Source organism: Ooceraea biroi, chromosome 1, assembly GCF_003672135.1.
Source record: "Ooceraea biroi isolate clonal line C1 chromosome 1, Obir_v5.4, whole genome shotgun sequence".
Classification (NCBI taxonomy): Eukaryota; Metazoa; Arthropoda; class Insecta; order Hymenoptera; family Formicidae; genus Ooceraea; species Ooceraea biroi.
Genome location: NC_039506.1, coordinates 20515089 through 20533853, shown reverse-complemented (window position 1 = coordinate 20533853; position 18765 = coordinate 20515089). Strand labels below are relative to the sequence as shown.

General features: G+C 45.2%; 1 protein-coding gene across 1 annotated transcript; it reads left to right on the top strand.

Moving 5' to 3' along the window:
* Nucleotides 1-1614: 1614 nt before the first annotated feature.
* LOC113561982 lies at nt 1615-18417 on the top strand. Its single transcript, XM_026969727.1, has 5 exons — nt 1615-1789; nt 3167-3643; nt 5480-5949; nt 12459-12731; nt 16487-18417. Exons 1-5 carry the CDS (start codon nt 1615-1617, stop codon nt 16880-16882), a joined length of 1791 nt encoding a protein of 596 aa, XP_026825528.1. The 3' UTR covers nt 16883-18417.
* The last annotated feature ends 348 nt before the right edge of the window (nt 18418-18765 follow it).

Below are 18765 nucleotides of genomic sequence, written 5' to 3'. Positions count from 1 at the left end.
AATAAGTTCATTCAAGCGACGCGGTAGCGAACAAAACAAAAGTATCGGTATACAACACTTGTATCCGCAACATCCATAGAAAATAAAAAACTCTTTCAGAGATAACTAACAGACTGATATCTCTCTTCCTTTCTCATTCTCCACTTATGCCCGGTTTTTTCATACCTCTCAATAGCTATCTTCCAGATAACTAAAAATTTATTTCTTCATTGAAACCTCTGATTACGTATTTAACGGATAGCTATTCTTCATACTACTCACTTTTGACACAAAGTGTCTAGAATGTTATTATAAATTACCATATTCTGTCAGGTTACAAAGGTGAAGAAAACTGATTCTACGAGATATCTTTTGGATAAAGTTATCGAGAGGTGAAGAAATTGGGCCTTAGTACATTATGTATCGGATACAGTATTGCAGCATTAATGCAAACCGGTAAGATATAGTATAAGATAAAAATACATCAATAATACTACTACATTTTTGTTAAAAGATAATTACAAAAAGCAATGAGATCATTAAAAAAATCTTATAAAGGTGAAAAAAGTACGCCAAGTACATAAAAAATCTCACCTTGTACGCAAAAAAAAGTTTAAAATGCTATTTATAAAAATCAAAACTAAATATGAAATCAATAGTTAACTAGCCAAGTACCTCGAAGCAATTCAGTTTGAGTATTTTATCCAAATGTTTTCCATGCATACTCTCTTATCACATGACGACATTGAAGTACTTGGCGTGCCCGTGTCGCAGTGGTCATGTCTTCTTCTAAATATCTTTTAAAAGTCTTATAAATTTGTACAGCATCTTGATTTGTACTGTATTTTGTATCTTGATTTTCAATAATGACTCACAAATCTTGTTAGAAATAAAATGAACACATTTACAGTTTTGCAGACTAAGAAAGTGATTATAAATATCTTTTTTCATTACTTAGTCGATACACATAATTCACATGTAAAGTACAGATTATAGGTAGGACAACATGTTTTAATGCGACCCGGGCACGCCAATTACTTCAATGTCGTCATGTAATAAGAGAGTATGCATGGAAAACATTTGGATAAAATACTCAAACTGAATTGCTTCGAGGTACTTGGCTAGTTAACTATTGATTTCATATTTAGTTTTGATTTTTATAAATAGCATTTTAAACTTTTTGTTGCGTACAAGGTGAGATTTTTTATGTACTTTAATACTGAATAGAATTCTGAGATAAATCTTTATACATATAAAATATTAATTAAATATTTGCACGTTCAATAATCCTGATTTGTACAGTAATTCTATAAAATACGAGAATTTCTCAAAATGAAAGCTTCGATTTCCAAAATAGCAAACCGAAATTAGACAGTATAACAGCATTGAAATTACACAAACAGATACTAATGCAATGTTCTAATTTTGTACTCTGCATAAAAATTTGCTTAAAATTGACAGATATCTCGCATACGATCTGCCGCATGCATTTTTTCGGGTCAACTCCTATAGATAGAAAAAAGCGCGAAGTTTGCCGCACGAAAAATGGAGATTAATCAAGATTAATGTCGCCACCTGACACGCTTTGTGGCGTGTTTATTAACTTTTTCCGCACCAGATGAAAGTTTCGCGGTGATGTCGGAGTATTCTTTGGACTCTTTGGAGAACGTGGAAGCAGATTCCTTGGAGGAACGCGTTTCTGACAATGATAGTGACAATGGATGTAATCTGGTAGCAATCAAAGATAAATTTGACAAGAACGCTTCGTTTTATGTAAATCCGATACCACCGACATCCACCCAATTAAAAGGTATGACCAATGTCGGATATGTCAAATATATCTTGGACAAAGAACTGATACACGATATTTCCCCTTTTGCATTTTTCGAGTTTCAATTAAGGACAATTAAAGTTCCATTTCATAGTCTGTAATCAAGAAAACTTATTACATTGACGAATCGATCGATGCTCTAAGAATATTACGCGCGTTAAATATTCATCAGCGCGTATTTTAAAGCAGAAAACGCACCTGAGGCACGTTAATGAATTCGATATCTGACAACAATGTTTTGAGATTTGCTAGAATTAAATACTCTTTCAGAAATCCCTGCATAACGTTCCACGATTGAAATTCTATATTATCGTGTTGCATTGAAAATGTCTCCCTTTTCCCTCGTTAGCGGATAATAATTGCGCGCGTACGCAACGTGATGCGAGCGAGGGTGTAATAAAAAGATGAGCGCATACCGCAACGATGAGACGACCAAGCGTTTCGCATATAACACGATTCGATTCCGTCGTAATCCGGAAAGATGCTCTGTTTCCTCTCTCTCTTCGCTCTCGTCGAGCGAATGGATATGAATACCAGCATATCGCGCGTTAATTAATTAATGATCGGCGCGCAGCACCGTCGACAGCCGCCGTCGAGGAGTCGGTCGGAAAGTTTCAAAACGGCAGCTCGAGGGAGCGGAACCAAAGACGATCGATCGCCTCGTTAATGACAGTACCAATTATATGATATAAAACGTAACGTCCGGCCGACTCGTTGTCGTTCGCGGTAATGTAAAACTCGGCGGGATAATTAAAAAGCGACGAGCAAAGTTGGACGGAGCGAGTCTCGGGGCTGCGACAGAACGACGACGAGGAAATCTGCTATCGATTCTTCCAACGAGAAATACAGCCACGGGGGGTGGAAGGGTTTTATTATGTTCCCAGCAAAAACGTGCTGGAAACATTAAGCGATCGATCACGTTAAGCGTTCGCGGGACACATTATACGTGTCGCTGTCGCGTGAATTGACAGTATTTCAAGTGCGCCTAACGTGTAACGTGCGTAAACGCATGCGGGTCAGTAATGAATAGGAAATTCGCATGCTCCGCGATAGCGCACGCCGTAAAATCACATTTGCGGGGGAATGAGTGCACAGAGTTTTCAAAGTGCGTCGTTTGCGCTGGATAAATCGTTTACAGAAAATTCACCGAAGAACACGATCAATCGAGTGGAATTTACATATTTCATATTTTACGAATTTACACGATTTGTGTATTCACGTATTTTCGTACACTAAATTAATTTGTTATTTTATATCAATATATCCCGTGCGTTTCGCAAAAGCAACTCACAAATATGTACGTTGTAAAATATCGAAATCAACATCTATTTGCGATAATAATCTGGCTCTGCCTAGGCTCATGCCTGAACGGACGCGATTCCGGGGAAGAAGAGAGTCTGCCAACCGGCCGTTTCGTCGACGATGCTCCAGATGATACCACAACGACCGTACACGGCGGCAGGAATCCGATAATTGCGAGCAGAAGAGGATTCGCCCGACGAGGTCGACAGCAACAGGAATGCCGCGCGACGCCAGCCGAGTCGTGGCTTTGCATAAGAAAGAGCAACGACGCCGACGTTGCTGCGGTTGGACGCCGCGAGGAAGGCGGTGCGGATCGTCGTTCTCGTCGTCGTTGTTGTCCTCGTGTTCGCACGTCGTCAGGAGCGACGACGGAGCAGCGTTCTCCAGGGAACGTGACGCGAAATTCCAGACGCGGCAGCAGCGACGGGATGAAAGCCGACAAGAGGCTGGACAACGTGCTCGTACCCTCCACGTGGTCCCGCAACCCCATCGGGCCGCCCTCGTACTCGGAGCTTTATCGTCGTAGACTCAGTTAGTCCCGGAAACCGGGCGAGATTCGTAGCTCTTTTCTCTCTTCTTCTTCTGCGGATCTCCAAATTGGATAGATTGGGAGGACACCTTCATATACGCGGTACAACGTCAAAGAACAAAGCTGCAATCCCCTCGTCGTTCCCATCGGCGGGCCGGGTGTAATGGGGATGCAATTTTCCTGCCGAGGAACGTTCACGTTGTTTCGTGATTAGAAGCGAGATGTGCGTTGCTGCGAAAAAAGAAGAGAGAGATAGAGAGAGACTGAGATTGGGCGCGGAAGGGACGACAGGATACTCAATTCGGTCGACGAATCTCGCCGGATAATTTGACGTTGTCTTTCCCTTCTCTCTTTCCCAGAGTGGCTGGATCTTGGAATTGCAAGAAAGAGAGAGGAATAAAGAGAGAGAAAGAGAGAGTGAGAGCGAAAGACCAACCAAGAAAGGGGGTTTCTTAGGCTTCGCATTGTCCGTGCGACGTCGTCTCCTGTTTTTTGATTCCCGTGCACGAGAGAATCGCGACGACAAATGTACCAATTCGGGAAAGCATTTTCATGAATACAAAGGCGTAAAATTATCATTTCAAATACTACGCACACATACATACACACACGGGGAGAGAGATAAAATGGTCCGAGGCCAGCGCTTTTCTCTCTCCCCGGGGTGAGCTTTTAAATTGAATTATTTTCTCGCTCAGGAATTATTGACATTGGATTATAAATGTGAATCCGCGGGAGAGCTCGCCTCTTTTTTCGGATAACAAAAGCTTTCGCCCCGCGTAACTCACGCGCGGGTCTCACGTGAATTTGTCGGAAATTTTCTCTCCGCCACGTGCATGAATCTCGACTACCGCTAACCGACCGGCGACCGACGCCGCGCGGGGTCGGGAATATTAAATCGTACGTTTGAATTTTACTCAAACACATTGTTGTAAGGCATGGAATTTTATTTTGCCGGCGACTCTCAGCGCGCGGATTCCACCGCGACGCGATGCAGGCGAAATAGCTGCCACAGTTTCTACATATTACGGCGCGGGAAAGTTGGAAGATGAAAAAAGTTACATTTTTATGAAAGGGGATTAAGCGCCCGCTCCCCGTAAAACATCTGAAACTTTCGATGAAATTGCTCTAACAGCTCCATGTGCCTTTTGGGATGCGTACGCATGTCCGGCAATTGCATAATTTTACGCGTGTATACCGAGGAGTAATTAATTAATAATTAATAATTAATAATTAAATATATATATATATATGAATATATTTGAAATGATAACTTTACGCCTTTATATTTAACCGATAAACTATTTTTCTTTATGCATTTTACTTTCAAGGAAACGCAATAAAACTGATTACACTCTTGTATCTCTAACGGAGATAAAAGAAATAGAATAAAAAAGTATTTTCAGCCAAGACTGAAATGGTAATTCAGCGCTGTACTTGAGGGAAAATGCCGGTCAATTGGCACATTTGTCAGCCGAACAGCGTTTCCCGAGAGGGAGAAGATTTTCCGGGACAACAGCTAAAAAATATGATGGTGTCCCGCCCTTGCTTTTAAAAATCCTGTTACCTTATAGAGGTATGACGCGCAAACTTTTCAAGCGGCATTCTCTTCAACGAGGAACCGCCGCCGCCTCGGCAAGCCGACAGCGTCATTTTTCACGTCACTGTCCGCCACTTTTCACGTCACTTTTCCTTTTCGCGCGGTATACGTTCCTCCCTTCGGACGAACGGTTTCCTCGACGAGCGGTCCGTGGTTAAGATAATTAGAATACACGATGCGTACATACACCCCTCGGCATGACAAGCCACGCCGCACTATTGTTCGCCATTATGTCCAGCAGGGGCTATAATTCCGGGGGGCGGCGTCGCGTGTCAAGTTGTCACGATCAAGAATTACAGGTGGATTCACCGAAGGTACCGAAAAGGTCTCTCCCCAGGTACCACCTCGGCGTACCCGCGCATCCGGTCTCCCGAGGGTTCCACCCTGTCGATTTGCGGCGACAGCCAGCTCGAAGACCTCAGCCTGGACGAGGGTCACACGTCTTTGCCGGCGACCTCGCGGGACGACAGTAGCGAGTTCAGCTTCTATCGTCGCTTCCTCGAGGCTCACATCGACCATGCTGAGATCTTAGTGCGATCCTGCGAATTGCGATCTTCTTGTGAAACGGTCGCCAAGTTTCCGGACAGCGTCTCGGATAGCAAGCTGAAGAGGTCCGGATACCGTCCGTACACCATCGAGGAATACAGGAGCCTGTCGGTGTCGAGGCCCGATCGATCTCTGGGTCCTGATAAGGACGAGATGCTAACTAAGGTACGTTCATGTAAGAATAATGTGGTAGTATTGCTATATTATGTAAGGAGAACAGTTCTTGTTTTACGCTCTGATTTAGCTGGGATATATTTACGGAAAGAGGAACATTTATTGTACATAGTACATTTCTACAGCGTCAGGATCAAAAGAAATAGCTGAATGAATTGTTAATTAATTGCTGTAACGTAGCCATTGTTGAGTTGATACGAATATTAATTCGGTGCAGCGTCATAAAATATGATAATTTTTGCTGCTATCGCCATGCATCGTTCAACAAAAATTCCTTGCGTGCATCATTATTATTAACGCGCAGTTATATTACCGGAGAATTAACAATTAATTAAACCCCAGGAGGAGAATTATGCCGCGCGGTGTAATGAATAAAGTAAACCGATAATAATAAAAATTACACGGAGAAACAGGCAGTAAAGAGGCAATTAAAAAATTAAATAAGTAAAGACAAAGATAAAGTATTTTTTGAAATATATAAACTGAGATAATACGTGATACGTACCAATTATCATGCGTGAGTCACCAGAACAGAGGAAGACATATTCTTTTGCAATCCGCTTCTCGTGTTGCACACGATTAGTCACAGAGAACATCGAGGAAATTTCCCCGTCGCTTTTCCATCCGTGGATCGTCGCGATCAGATTGTTCAGGCGTGATTTCGAGATGCGGCACGCAATTCTCATTTCCGAAAATTTATCTGTCGCTGGCGCTCGCGCGCGTTCGATCAAAGTTTCCCCGCTTCGATAATTCACGTTTTCTATATTGGTCCCTCCCTCTCTTTCTCTCTCTCTCTCTGTCTCTCTCTTGATAATGAGTATAAAAGTATTTTACATTACTCGGGAACGTCATTAAAACTTGGCGTGCCGAGTTCGCTCGCGCTTTTATCGCGAAATTTATCTTCCCCGTCCCCGTCCGTTTCTTTTATCCTTATCCTTTTATCTCAGGATGTTTATGGTCGCATCTTCACTGTTAGTGTCCTCGATGGGAGGTAATTACGTTACGGGCCGGATCGCGCCGAGAGTACGTACGTTAATAAACAACGTTCCCTCCGTGATCTCTCCGACGAAGTTACACGGTTACGCGCGCGCAGCAACGTAACGCTCCGATATTCGATTAATGCGGTAATTCGATTAATTCTTCGGCATCATCGATGCTCATCGCGTCGACCGATGCAGCTCGTTGCGGCTCGTCCTAGGCGTTGCGGCGTTTCGCAGCTGCGCGCCGCACAATTTTGCACCATCGCATCGGGAAATCTGTCAGCTGGCTGTTGACTATAGCGCGTCCACTTCGAAAATACCGGTTATAATGCGACGAGGAATCGATGATCGAGTGATATCAAATCGAGTGATGTCCGATTCAGCACGAATACGCGAGATACGAGTCTTCGCTTCTGCTTCGTGTACAAAACAGCACCGAAACAGCATCTCTGCGCTTGATTTTATTTCGCCAACGGAGGGTTCGATAATAAGTCACCTCGCTCGCTGGAAAGCTCCTTCATCAGCGGAAAAGCGAGGCGAGGCGACTCGAGAAACTCCGTTCGTAGTCTCGTAGCCAGTGCGTGGACCCGCCGCGAAGCAGTTAACGCTTTCACCCCTGAGGAACAGTCCTTCTCGACGGAGTCTCGTCGAGCCGCGCGCAGCTTCAATCTAATTAACACACGCGCGCGTTCGAGACGTTTCCGGTTCCGCTCGGGCGCGTGCTACTCGCTGTCGTCTCGACAACGGGTACACAATATCGGATTAGAGGTAGCTGCGTACGACAAACTGCAGCTCCCTGGCAATCGCGCACGTTGACGACGAGCGTCTCGACACGGCGAGAGCTACTTCCTCGGTCCGTCCGTCCGTCCGTTCGTTTCGCTGTGCACGAAGAAAGACGCGCGCGGACGCGCAAGAAGCGCGTCGCCGAGGCGAAAAATTTAATTCACCAAGTACTTTAATCCGCTAATTGCGATAATCGTTTTTCTCCGGACGTGAAAGCCACGTTGCCGGCAGGAACGCAGTGGAAGTTCGTGCAAGGGTTGAATCGCTATAATTTTAACGAGATTCCGAACCGTCCCTCCTATCTCTCCTCCGCATATCTCTCGCGAATCTTCGTAGATTCATTAACTCGATATTTTACTCTTTTCTTCTTCTCTTTCTCTTTTTTATTTTTCCTTTCCATGGAACATAATTTTTTCTGCAATTTCGCCTAATGCAAGGAGCTTCAAGTAATTCGGGTGCCTCGGGGCCGATTTTTCAGACTCTCGCCCTCGCCTGCTCAAAGCCTGTCTGCTTCCGCGTCCTGCTACTGTCTTCATATGCGCTTTCTACAGGACCTCAGAGAGCTTGTCCTAAGCCCTCAATAATAATAAGCCCGCAAGTATTACTATTACTACCACCAGCACCATTACTGGAATCGTATGGGAACGTCGTTATCTTGCGCACGGAAATTAATGTATCTCGCGTTTCTGATATTCACTCACACACGAACTCATAAATCGAACCGCGCAACATGTACGTATGGAGAACTTCAGGGAGTCCGCTTTCCATCGTCGTGATCGTCCGAGTCATCGTAGCCGCGAATGCACGACCAAAGCGGAGACCAATCGTCACTTCCTCCTAGCTGAAGGATGCGGTAAATTCTCGCGGTTTTGAGCGATGCGTTTCGGTTTACGTGACCTATCTGTGTCCGTAAATTTTTCAGGGAGCTTTCAGGCGGCATGGCCAAATGAAACGCGTGCGGGGAGATCTAAGCGAGGGTTCTTCTTGCAGGAAGTTTTCTCGCAAGCAGCAGGAAACAGCCGCGCGTACCGCGCGAGCGAGTAACGTCTATCCGCTCGCTCGCACGCTCACGAGGGCGGAAGCAGGATTCGAGACGGTCGGTCGGTTTTCTCGCTGGTAACAATTTTAGCAGATTGAAAATTAAAATTTCACGCGACTGTACGGGGGCGCAGCCGCGTCCCGCGCCCGACCGCTCGCCCGGAATCCATCGGAAACCCTTTGTCTTTAGGCGTGCCTCGGGACAGGCGGGGAACGCTTCGTTTACCCCATCACCATCGGGGGTTCGCCGACGTCGTTTCCGGGCGCCACGGGCGGAGACGCCGGTCCCGGCATAAAAAGCTTCACGGTGTTTCGCGTCCGCGTCGCCGTCGAACGAGGACGCATCGCTTTTCCTCCCCTAAGCGCCGCGAGCGATCGTGAAACGAGCTCGATAACGCTCGTCTCGCGCATGCACGTTTGCCATCCACCGATGATTGTTGATATAAATTATTTCAAGTTGACGGTGGCTCTTTTCATAAAAATGTAAGTGCACGTTGACGTCGTTGAATAATTATACAACGGATTTGTTTTATTCAATGAGACGTTTAAGGCGATCACTTTGGACTTTTTGCTGTGGAGTTCTTGAAAATTAATGGTTTGTATCTTAGATCGTTTACTCGGGATAATTTGAAACATATTCCAGTTAGAGATAAATGCTGTAAAATAAAATAATGTAATTCGTTATATGTGCACAAAGCTGCAAGGAATATTAAATCAAAGACTACTATAATAATGGAGATTTGTATAAAATATACACAAGGATTTTCATCAAGAAGCTTAAGAAATAAGACGATTCATTAAGTAAAATTTCGTTATTAATCTATCATTATTTAATCAATTATAATCAAGTTATAAGAATCTCGCGAATGTTATAATAAATCATGTTAAAACAGTTCACAGATTTCGAAGCAAAATTAGCTAAAAGGAGTGTCTCTATTTAACTCAAAGAGCACTTTGGTTCAATAGCATTCCAATTCCAATTTTGATCACACGGATTCTACGAAAGCGACAAAGGGTCACGTGTCCGATTAAATCTTCGCTGATTAAAAATTAACTTCGGATTGGTCAAAGGATCCTATCAACCAGGAACGCAAGCGAACGGAGTGCGCCCTGTACGTGCAATGAAGGGACATAGGGCGTCGCGCAAAAGGGTGGCATCAACCCAATACGTTATCCGCAATTAAACGTCGTGGAGAACCGCGACACGTAAAGCCGTAAAAAAAAACTTCAATTGGGCAATCGAACTTCCGGCGATTCCCCAAAGTCCAAAAAGAGCACGAAGGGGCGAAGGGCACCGGGGGAATTTCCGACGGAAGTGAAGGGAAGACCGGTCGGGGAGACTTTTATCCAGGTGTTTCTTATAAGGGCGCCGGCGCGCGCTCGTTGTACACTCGCAGGCTATTATCCGGGATTACCGGGGTGCGGCCGAGGTACGGGGGCAGATAAGTACGCCAATATACGGGAACAAATTTGTTCCCGACAGAGCAGCAGCAGTCACCGCGATCACCGGCGTCGCCGTCGTTTTGTCGGCGTCACCGGCGTTGAGGGTGGTTTCAATGAAACGTCGGACGCGTAAAGCTGACGAGACACCCGCGGATGACAGCGGCGACCGAGATGTGTGCGGTACCTGACCATGCTGCCCATAATTATGGCGACTCACGAAAGCTTGCGTCAATATTGCGCCAGTAATTGCGCGCGATATTAACCGACTGCGTGGTCACTCGACGTTAAATGTCGTAGGTGTGCGTGGATGAATATCTAATTGACGAATATTGCCGAATGTTGGAGTCTACGAGGAAGAGAGAGGAGAGAGAGAGATCGTCAACTATGATTCGTTTTAATTTACAATTGTGCAGCAAATTGTATCGCAGTTTGCATTTGAATGATACGTAATGATGTGAAATGTAATTATAAATGTTACCTACTGCGTATATCTAAAGTACAAAATTATCTAACAAATATTACAATAATCATGTTGAATTTCTCTCTCCCCTACTTCCAAATATTGTATTACAATATTTTGATACACTGCACTATATTCATATTATGCGGTTACAATATAATGATTTTAATTTATGTACCCCCATAATATTATGATTTTAATTTATTAACGCGGACGTGTAGAGTCTACAGCAATCATTTAGCGGTAGTAAACTTTCTAGTAGAGATTTGCAAGCAATATAACACACGCGTTATCGTGCCACAAGCAGACGCTCGTATCGCGCATATCAGAAAATAGGAGAGCCGTCGTTCGCTGGCTATTTTTTAAGGGTGGCGCCGTTCGATTTATCGTGACTAATCCGTTCCTTCTGCAATCTCCTCCAGCTCTTTTCTCTCTCTTCCATCCTTCTCTCTCTCTCTTTCTCTCTTTGCTTCCCTGTCGATCGGCACCTTTATCTTCTCTTCCGTTTACCATTCGAATCGCCCCATTCTATATTTCTTTTCGTTGTCTCATCTCCAACCTGCCCGCTGGTTTCTCCGTCATCGGCCTCGTTCGATGAGCATTTGCATAATCTACTTTGTATCGGATTCGAGTGGGTCGTGTTGGCAGCCCGCGATTTTTGGTACGGCTCCCGCTCGATCGATCTCACCGCGGATCTGCGAAGATCCGAGCTATGAGCCTGATAGTCTGATAGCCGGGCGACGAAAAGACTTTCAACCCCCACGTGTAACATTACCCAGTTACATGTCTGTTATACGTCTATATATCTTGATGTATTTTTTATTGCTGCATATCGCAATTTGTACTTTATATCGATCATTATATCGACATGTAAATAATGAACGAGATGTATGACATGGTGGGAGCAATTTCGCAGTTTTGTGATCCGATACTCAAAAGTGTATCACCGTAAATAATTAATAACATCAATTCCGATACTCTGAATATTTCGCAGACTTATTTTGCGCCGGATGGATGGGGTGAATATTTAACGTTCCAGTGCACTTAGCCAAATATATCAAGATCTTCTTGACGACGTGCCATTTCGTTAATATTAAATAACATTTTGTGGTTATAAAATGTTTGTATACTTGGTATAAAACGTTATAGATGTTCTCGGTGCAATTACATTTGCTTTCGATATTCATCGCATTTTTTTCTAGTCGGGTTCATATCGACGATCTGTGCATTTCAGATTTGACGTACGAATGTGGGGTATCGAGCAAAAGATACATTTACGCGTATGTTACATTATCGCAAAGATACGCAAACGTATGAATGATACGTGTCACACACATGCACCAGCATTACACCCCGACTTCGTTACGCGCAGAAAGATATTACTCGTGTACGTCGTGTTTGCTCGCACTTTCGTCAGTGTACACCTCCTGCTCCTCCGCCTGCTTCTCCTCACGGTAAACAGCAATCTACAACCGCATCTGTCCGCAAATTTGCGGTCGCCGGTATGCTCTCGCATGGTGCACAAGTGCAGACGTATGGGCGCGCGAGCCGAAGGGGCTTCGCTATCATCCCCCTCGCTGCACAACCCTTGCAAAAAGCAAATAAAGCCTTTAGTCAGATGTAGTGCCGGCGTGTTTAGCTTGAAAGTTTCTCTCGACCGGGCTGCTAGTAGCCGCAGCAGTCGCTGTACTGCCAGTAGTAGTAGTAGTAGTAGTAGTAGTAGTAGTAGTAGTAGTAGTGGTGGTGATAACGGTGGTGGTGATGGTGGTAGCTTCAGGGGTTGTTTGTTGTTGCAGAGAGAATGGCTGATGCGCCGGAGATCGTACGGAGACTCGGTTAGCGCGCGCAATCGCGAGCGGATTCTGCAGCGAACGAGAGGACTTAAGGTACGATTACCAGGCATCCTTTTGATGGATCACCGATTGCGGTTTGTCTTACGCATGGCAGGCCAAAGTGTCCCGGTAACTTGGACGACTACGTCGTCACCTTGCAAGCTTTGCCAGACCACTGGTACGATTACATCGTCCGTCCGCTCGTTGTGTGTCACCGTTTCCTGCAAATGTCATAAAGCACGAGCTTGAGCTTTATTTTTTATTCTCTTCGAATCTCTAATTTAATTTGTTCATTTACGAAAGCGTTACGTGCGACAGGAGAATACAGGTATTCTGTTATTAAATTTTCGAGCCTTCGAGACTTGGAGCGAGAGAAACGTCCCACGTCAAGTTGCGTTCCGCATTTATGTTAATTAATTATTGCATTCATTATTATTTATACTACATGTTACTTACTTACTATACCTGTGTGTGACATTAGTTGTATGATATTACGTTTACTCCTACGTTTATTGTACCGGTCTCTCTTTGTAAATGGGACGAGCAGTAATATCAGGAATGTCGTGGCTTCTACCCTCGGGTAAAAGCGTATTCCGCACCTCTCGTCCCGAATCTCGCGTTCAAGGTGTCAAACATATCTTCGATCGCGGTCGCGCGACGCACCCCTCGATTGGAGGCGTCTTGGGTTTCCGCGTCCTCGTCCGAGGAATCCCGGGCATTATCGGAAACGAGATTCCGCAAAGTTCCGGTTCGCCGTCCGGGCCATACGTTGAGCATATCCGGGGATCCGTAATTGCGTTTCTACGCGATCGTTTTCCTCATGGAGGATCGCTAATCATGATCAAGTCGCTGGCCACCCTCGTACAACAATATGTCGTTAAAAAATAATGAGCGAGGCAAAAGAGAGAAAGAGAGAAAGAGAGAGGGGGAGAGGGGGAGCGAGCTGCGCTTGATAAATTAGCATCGATGGCATTCGATCCCGTTACAGTCGATATTTAATTGCCAATTAGAGGACGCAAAAGAGGCATTGCTGACGGGCGCCGGTTCGTTTTACCCGGCGCACTCGCGAGAGCCGAGCCTCGTAATGACCAGGCCGCAAGATTTATAAACGAAATTAATTACGTACGTACCGCCTCCGCGTTAACAATGCCGGATTTTTTTCCGTTCCCTTCCTCCGGTTCTATCTTGCTGTGCAGAAGCGGTGGCAGCGCGTTTTGCTCCGACGTCATTCACTCCGTTCGCCCTCCCATCGATTCTGCCGTTAATTTAATCATGCGGTCTGATTATTAATACGAAATTATTAATGATTGTTCTATTTTGTCGTCAGACGCGTCGTAGTAAATAAATAAGCTTATAATTTATGCGTTCACGGATTGAAAATAAAACCTTCTCTTCGTTCAGCAAAAAACTATTTCGTAGAAACAGAGTTGCAGAAATATTAAATTATTCTCGCATCACGTCTGCTAAATCCAACAGTCATGATTTACAATTAATGCTCGGCAATAATTTTACCACTCCACGTTCTTTTCTAGAACTTTCTATTCCCGTACATCAGCATGGCATTCTCCATTCGCGGCATCGATTCCAGATCTTGTTACGGATTTATTATGCATCCGGGCGCTGCAATGACGACGCGTTGCGCGCGATTTGCAAGAGGAAAGGTATCGCCGGGGAGCCTCGTCGGGGTGAGCGAAATATTCATAACGGCCGGATGAAATTCCGTTCTCGTGTTCGCCATCGTGTTCGCGCAACTCGCACTTCTCCTGCCGGGATACAATTCCCGGGAATAACTTAGTTTCGTATCGGCCGCGGCTAAGTTAATTGCACTTTGACAACTTGCATTCAATTATTCCATTTCGAGCGGGCGCGCGACCCGAGATCTCGCGAGATTACGAAGCTTCTCTCCGGGTTTAACGACTATTCGCGCGGAACCTGCGTCCTGTCGTCCTCGCTGCTGCATGTGCTTCCATTTGGCTGATCCTGTACTGAAAGAATCTATGCATGCATACGACGTCGTATGCGTAGATCGTATTACTTTCTCGCTCTCTCTTTCTCTTTCTCTCTTATTTGTATTCTTTCTATTTCTTTCTGCTCTCATTAACACTCATTAAAGTTGGGTGCGGCGTCGGTCCCTGGGGACTGACATTGTACGCGCTGAGCTCTCTCTGCCGGCCGAACGGAAAGCATACCGAAGTCGGCTCCGCACCCAACGTGTTAAGGTATTTGTTAAACTTAAACTGCACGAATAACCGACAATCTTGCGTTACATCATTCGCGAACTAATGACAATATGGTATGCAATATTGCCGAGATATTTCTCAGCCGAATTTTGCGAATGATATATAATAAAAGTGATTCCATGCTGCGTCCGTTCATTCCGTGAACAGACGCGAATAAATATACCGCGAATCCATCCAATTTCCTCATGCAAATACTGAATCTTGATCAAGGCTACGAAGGCGATTCACAATATTGTTTCAACGTCCGCTGGAAGCTCCGTTAATGAATGTACACTGTAACCCCTGTTCGTTGGTATCATCACTAATGAATCATGCGCTTCTGAAAATTGAAAATGATACCTGACGTGGAAAACGGTAACAAATTATTTCTCGTGTTCCTGGCAAATAATCTGACGTTCCTTTTACGTTCATCAATGTGAACAGCGTCTAAATGAAAAAAATTATTAAATATTAAATTACTCAATTATTCAGAAGAAAGGAGAATAAATTGAGAAATAATTCCACATTTTTCACAACTTACGTTAAATATTTCATTACTCGCGGACCAAGTCCTCGTAGATTCTCGTATATTGTTAGGTCGCCATCGAGCTTTCAGTGTTACATCGATTAGATCCGCGTGCGAGATGTAAGATCTGCGCCGAGAACCGAGAACCCGGAAGCAGCCCGCGCGGAAGTGGCCCTCTCTCGCACTCCAAAGTACCGGCATCCGCATGTAAATTCAATTATACATACAAAGCTCTCGGTGCGGACCGCAACAACCACGCAGTGTAGGCAGAAATTGAGAGCACGAGCGCGAATCGGGTGAACCCAGGGGGTAGAATAGCGGCGATCCGCATGGACAAATCCATGCTACGCCTTTCGCAAAGAAAAGCATCCTTGTGACTCACACGTTGCAAAATTTCATTTGTCGCCGGTACACGCATTTTTACACGTTTAACAACTGATATCGATTTGTTAATATAGCTCAGAGACGACATTAACTATGCTTGAGGTCAGGTCAGGAGTCTTTACAGGAGACAGCGTGATTCATTATTCGTTTTCTGTTTATTTTCACTCTTGTTTAATTTTTACAATATATATTTTTGCGCGTATATAAAAGAGACGAGGTCAGTTTCGAAGTGTTTATTCGTTGAAAATAAACTTTTTTATTCGGGCTATAACTATTTTCAATAAAAGAAATTTATATTGTAATATGCATAAACTGCTGCGTTTTCGAGCGTCCGTATTATTTTTATCTGTCTCTCACATTATGTCCGTTCTATCATGCAACATCGCCACTTCGTTCCTCACGAAACAGAGTGCGAGATAAAATGAGGAGAACTGAATTAAAGTTCCGAAATGAAGAAAAAGAAAAGCATACGAAAGAGCATAAATCAAACTGCGATTTCCTGTTCCTTCCAAAACGAGAATACGATGCCCGCCATGTATCGTTCTCGCTGGAAAAGAGCCGCGAGCGCGAGCTCGATATCGGCGATACGCGGCGCGGCACAAAGTGCAAAATCACGGTCCGTGAATATCATTTGATTCTTCCGTCTTTCCTTCCTATTTATCCGATCAAAGCGGTCCCGCCACCCACCCGCGAGCACTTATCCCCTTTGTGTGTTCGCAGTCGAGACGCGCCATCGCTCAAAAATGTTTCTTGCCCCCTTTGAAGGATCGGGACGCCGCCGTCGCTGCTGCCTCAAAGGTAAATTGAGCCCCTTTTGCTCGACCTCGCTTCTCCGGTACTCTTCGACTGACTTTTCGTTGGAGGACGTCGCGCAATTATTCGTGTATCTCCGTAATGGAGCGGAGAGGCTGAAGGAGATGGTGCTCCAACGACAGCGACTCCAGGATCACCGTCGATGTCGGTTAACATTGTCTTGTTCATCGCAGGACCGTGAAAAGTCGAGGATCCCCGAGATGGATGACGCAACGCAGGAGTGCCTCTCGAAACGTCCTACCGGAAGTTCGGCGAAAAGAGCCGCTGCGGCAGAAGCATCGTCCTCCCGAAAGACCGGATTGCTCGGGAACACGGCGAGTCCCGCGAGTTCGTCGCTCATCTCGGGCGTCTCTCTCGAGGACCCGTACTTAAAGACGTTGCAGCAGCGTCATTTGCGTGAGAGGGAATTAGCGGATCGATTGATGCGTCAAACATTGAGCGTCTAAGAACGAGAACGAGTTTCTGGATAACTGAAATACAGAGTAGAAGCGCGGAGAGCAGTCGCAAATGCAGTTTTGCGAAACTTGTTTTCACTCGTATTATTATTCCGTTGGCGTAATCGCGCGTTTCCGCAGCCGCTGATCAGTATTTCACGCGCAGTTTACTTTACCTCGTGTCATCACGTGTCGGAAGTAACCGTCCTGTGGCCGGGACTCATTTAATACAAAATTTATCGAGACACAAGAAGGACTGCAGTTCAACGAGATCAGACGCAGCCAGAATCGTCTCTCGCGAAATTCAGGAAGATGATGGAACGTTTGTCTCGTTCTCGCTCCACTCGACTCCTCGCACGCTTCGACAAACGTGTGCATTTTGCATCGCGTGGCTAAGCTCAATTTGAAAATGGTACTACTTTTATGGTATACGTTGTGTACGTGTGGGCGAGCTCGCTACGCGAAATACTGCAATATATCGACCCGTCCGTTTCCGCAGGCGGATGGACGGGTTCGCCTCGCTTTCGTCTGCGTTGCGATCCGAGAGATTCCTTGCGAGAGTTGAGACCACCCCCGCGAAGAACTCTCGCCGCGCGCGCGTTTGTCGCACGCGCGCTCACATTGTCGTGACGCGGCCGGGGTAAATTCGTGTGCGCGGTGGAGGTCGACGGAATATCCGTAAATAAATTGCAGCCGCGTACTCGGGAGATTAGTCCGGGGATGAAATATTTAAACTTAATTCCATCCACATAAATAATTCGCTCAATGTTATCCGGGGATGAGATATGTGTGTGTGTCGTACGCCCGCCATATCGTTACCCCCTTGATGCCGCGACGAGAGGAAGTCGCAACGGCGGCACATACGGATGTAAATGCGACTTCGTGTATGCGAGAGTCACGAAATGGTTCTGAACTCCAGACCGTCCTGATAAATTATTATTGCACCTGAAACTTTGAAGCGAAGTCGTCGCAAAAGCGGAAAGCGGTTGACCCGACGACAAACTGATTTTTGCATCACGCCTCGTAACGGCGAGCTAATAAAAACGAGAGTTCTGTTCCGTCCTTCGACAAATTTATTTCTCAAGCTTAAATAGTAACGCGACGGAAACTGCGAAGCGCACGCGAGATACTCTACGATGTCAGGGTAGCGTTTTTATCGGTTATGATCCACGACGTTTTCATGCATCGCGAGTACAACTTAAGGATCCGGAAAATCAGCGACCGTAAAGTTCGTTGTTGCGCGCCACCCCCTAAATGCGTAAGTACGCTGCAGTCGACGGGATGGTTTCCTAGCGCCAGGATCACGGCTAAATCCGTTATTACGCATCCGTAATCAAGCAATCATCATCAACGTTCCCGAACAATGTATCGCTCGCGGCTGAAATTACTTTCGCGAATTCACGGTACAGCAGCAAGCAACATGGGATGCATGGCGTTACACGTTTATCTGCAAGCGTTCCATCATTCTTCTTCGTTTCACCAGAAATGTGTTGATTCCGTTCTCGAGTTACAATTGTTTTTGCATATTAATAAATCTCGAATTTTCATCAAACGTCGGTAATGATTTTTATTAATCATTTTCTTTTTATCCCAGTAATTTCATTAACGATTTCCATGCCGAGTCAACAAAAACTGATAGCAACGTGAAGCCTGGTAACATCGAGGCCGGAAGTCTGATCCAGAGAGGCTGCTTGAACGCCCTTTGCAACGTGAAAAAATAATGAGAGAAGAGAAACATGACTTGATGCACGTAGCTTACGAGCGATGGAGACATAAACCTGCGAACATTTACATTTGCATTTTTTCCTCATCCTCAGTATCCCCATACTCGTATACTGGACGGACGATCACGGGGTCGAACAATCTCTTTTGTTCTTCGTGCGTACGTAGGAAAT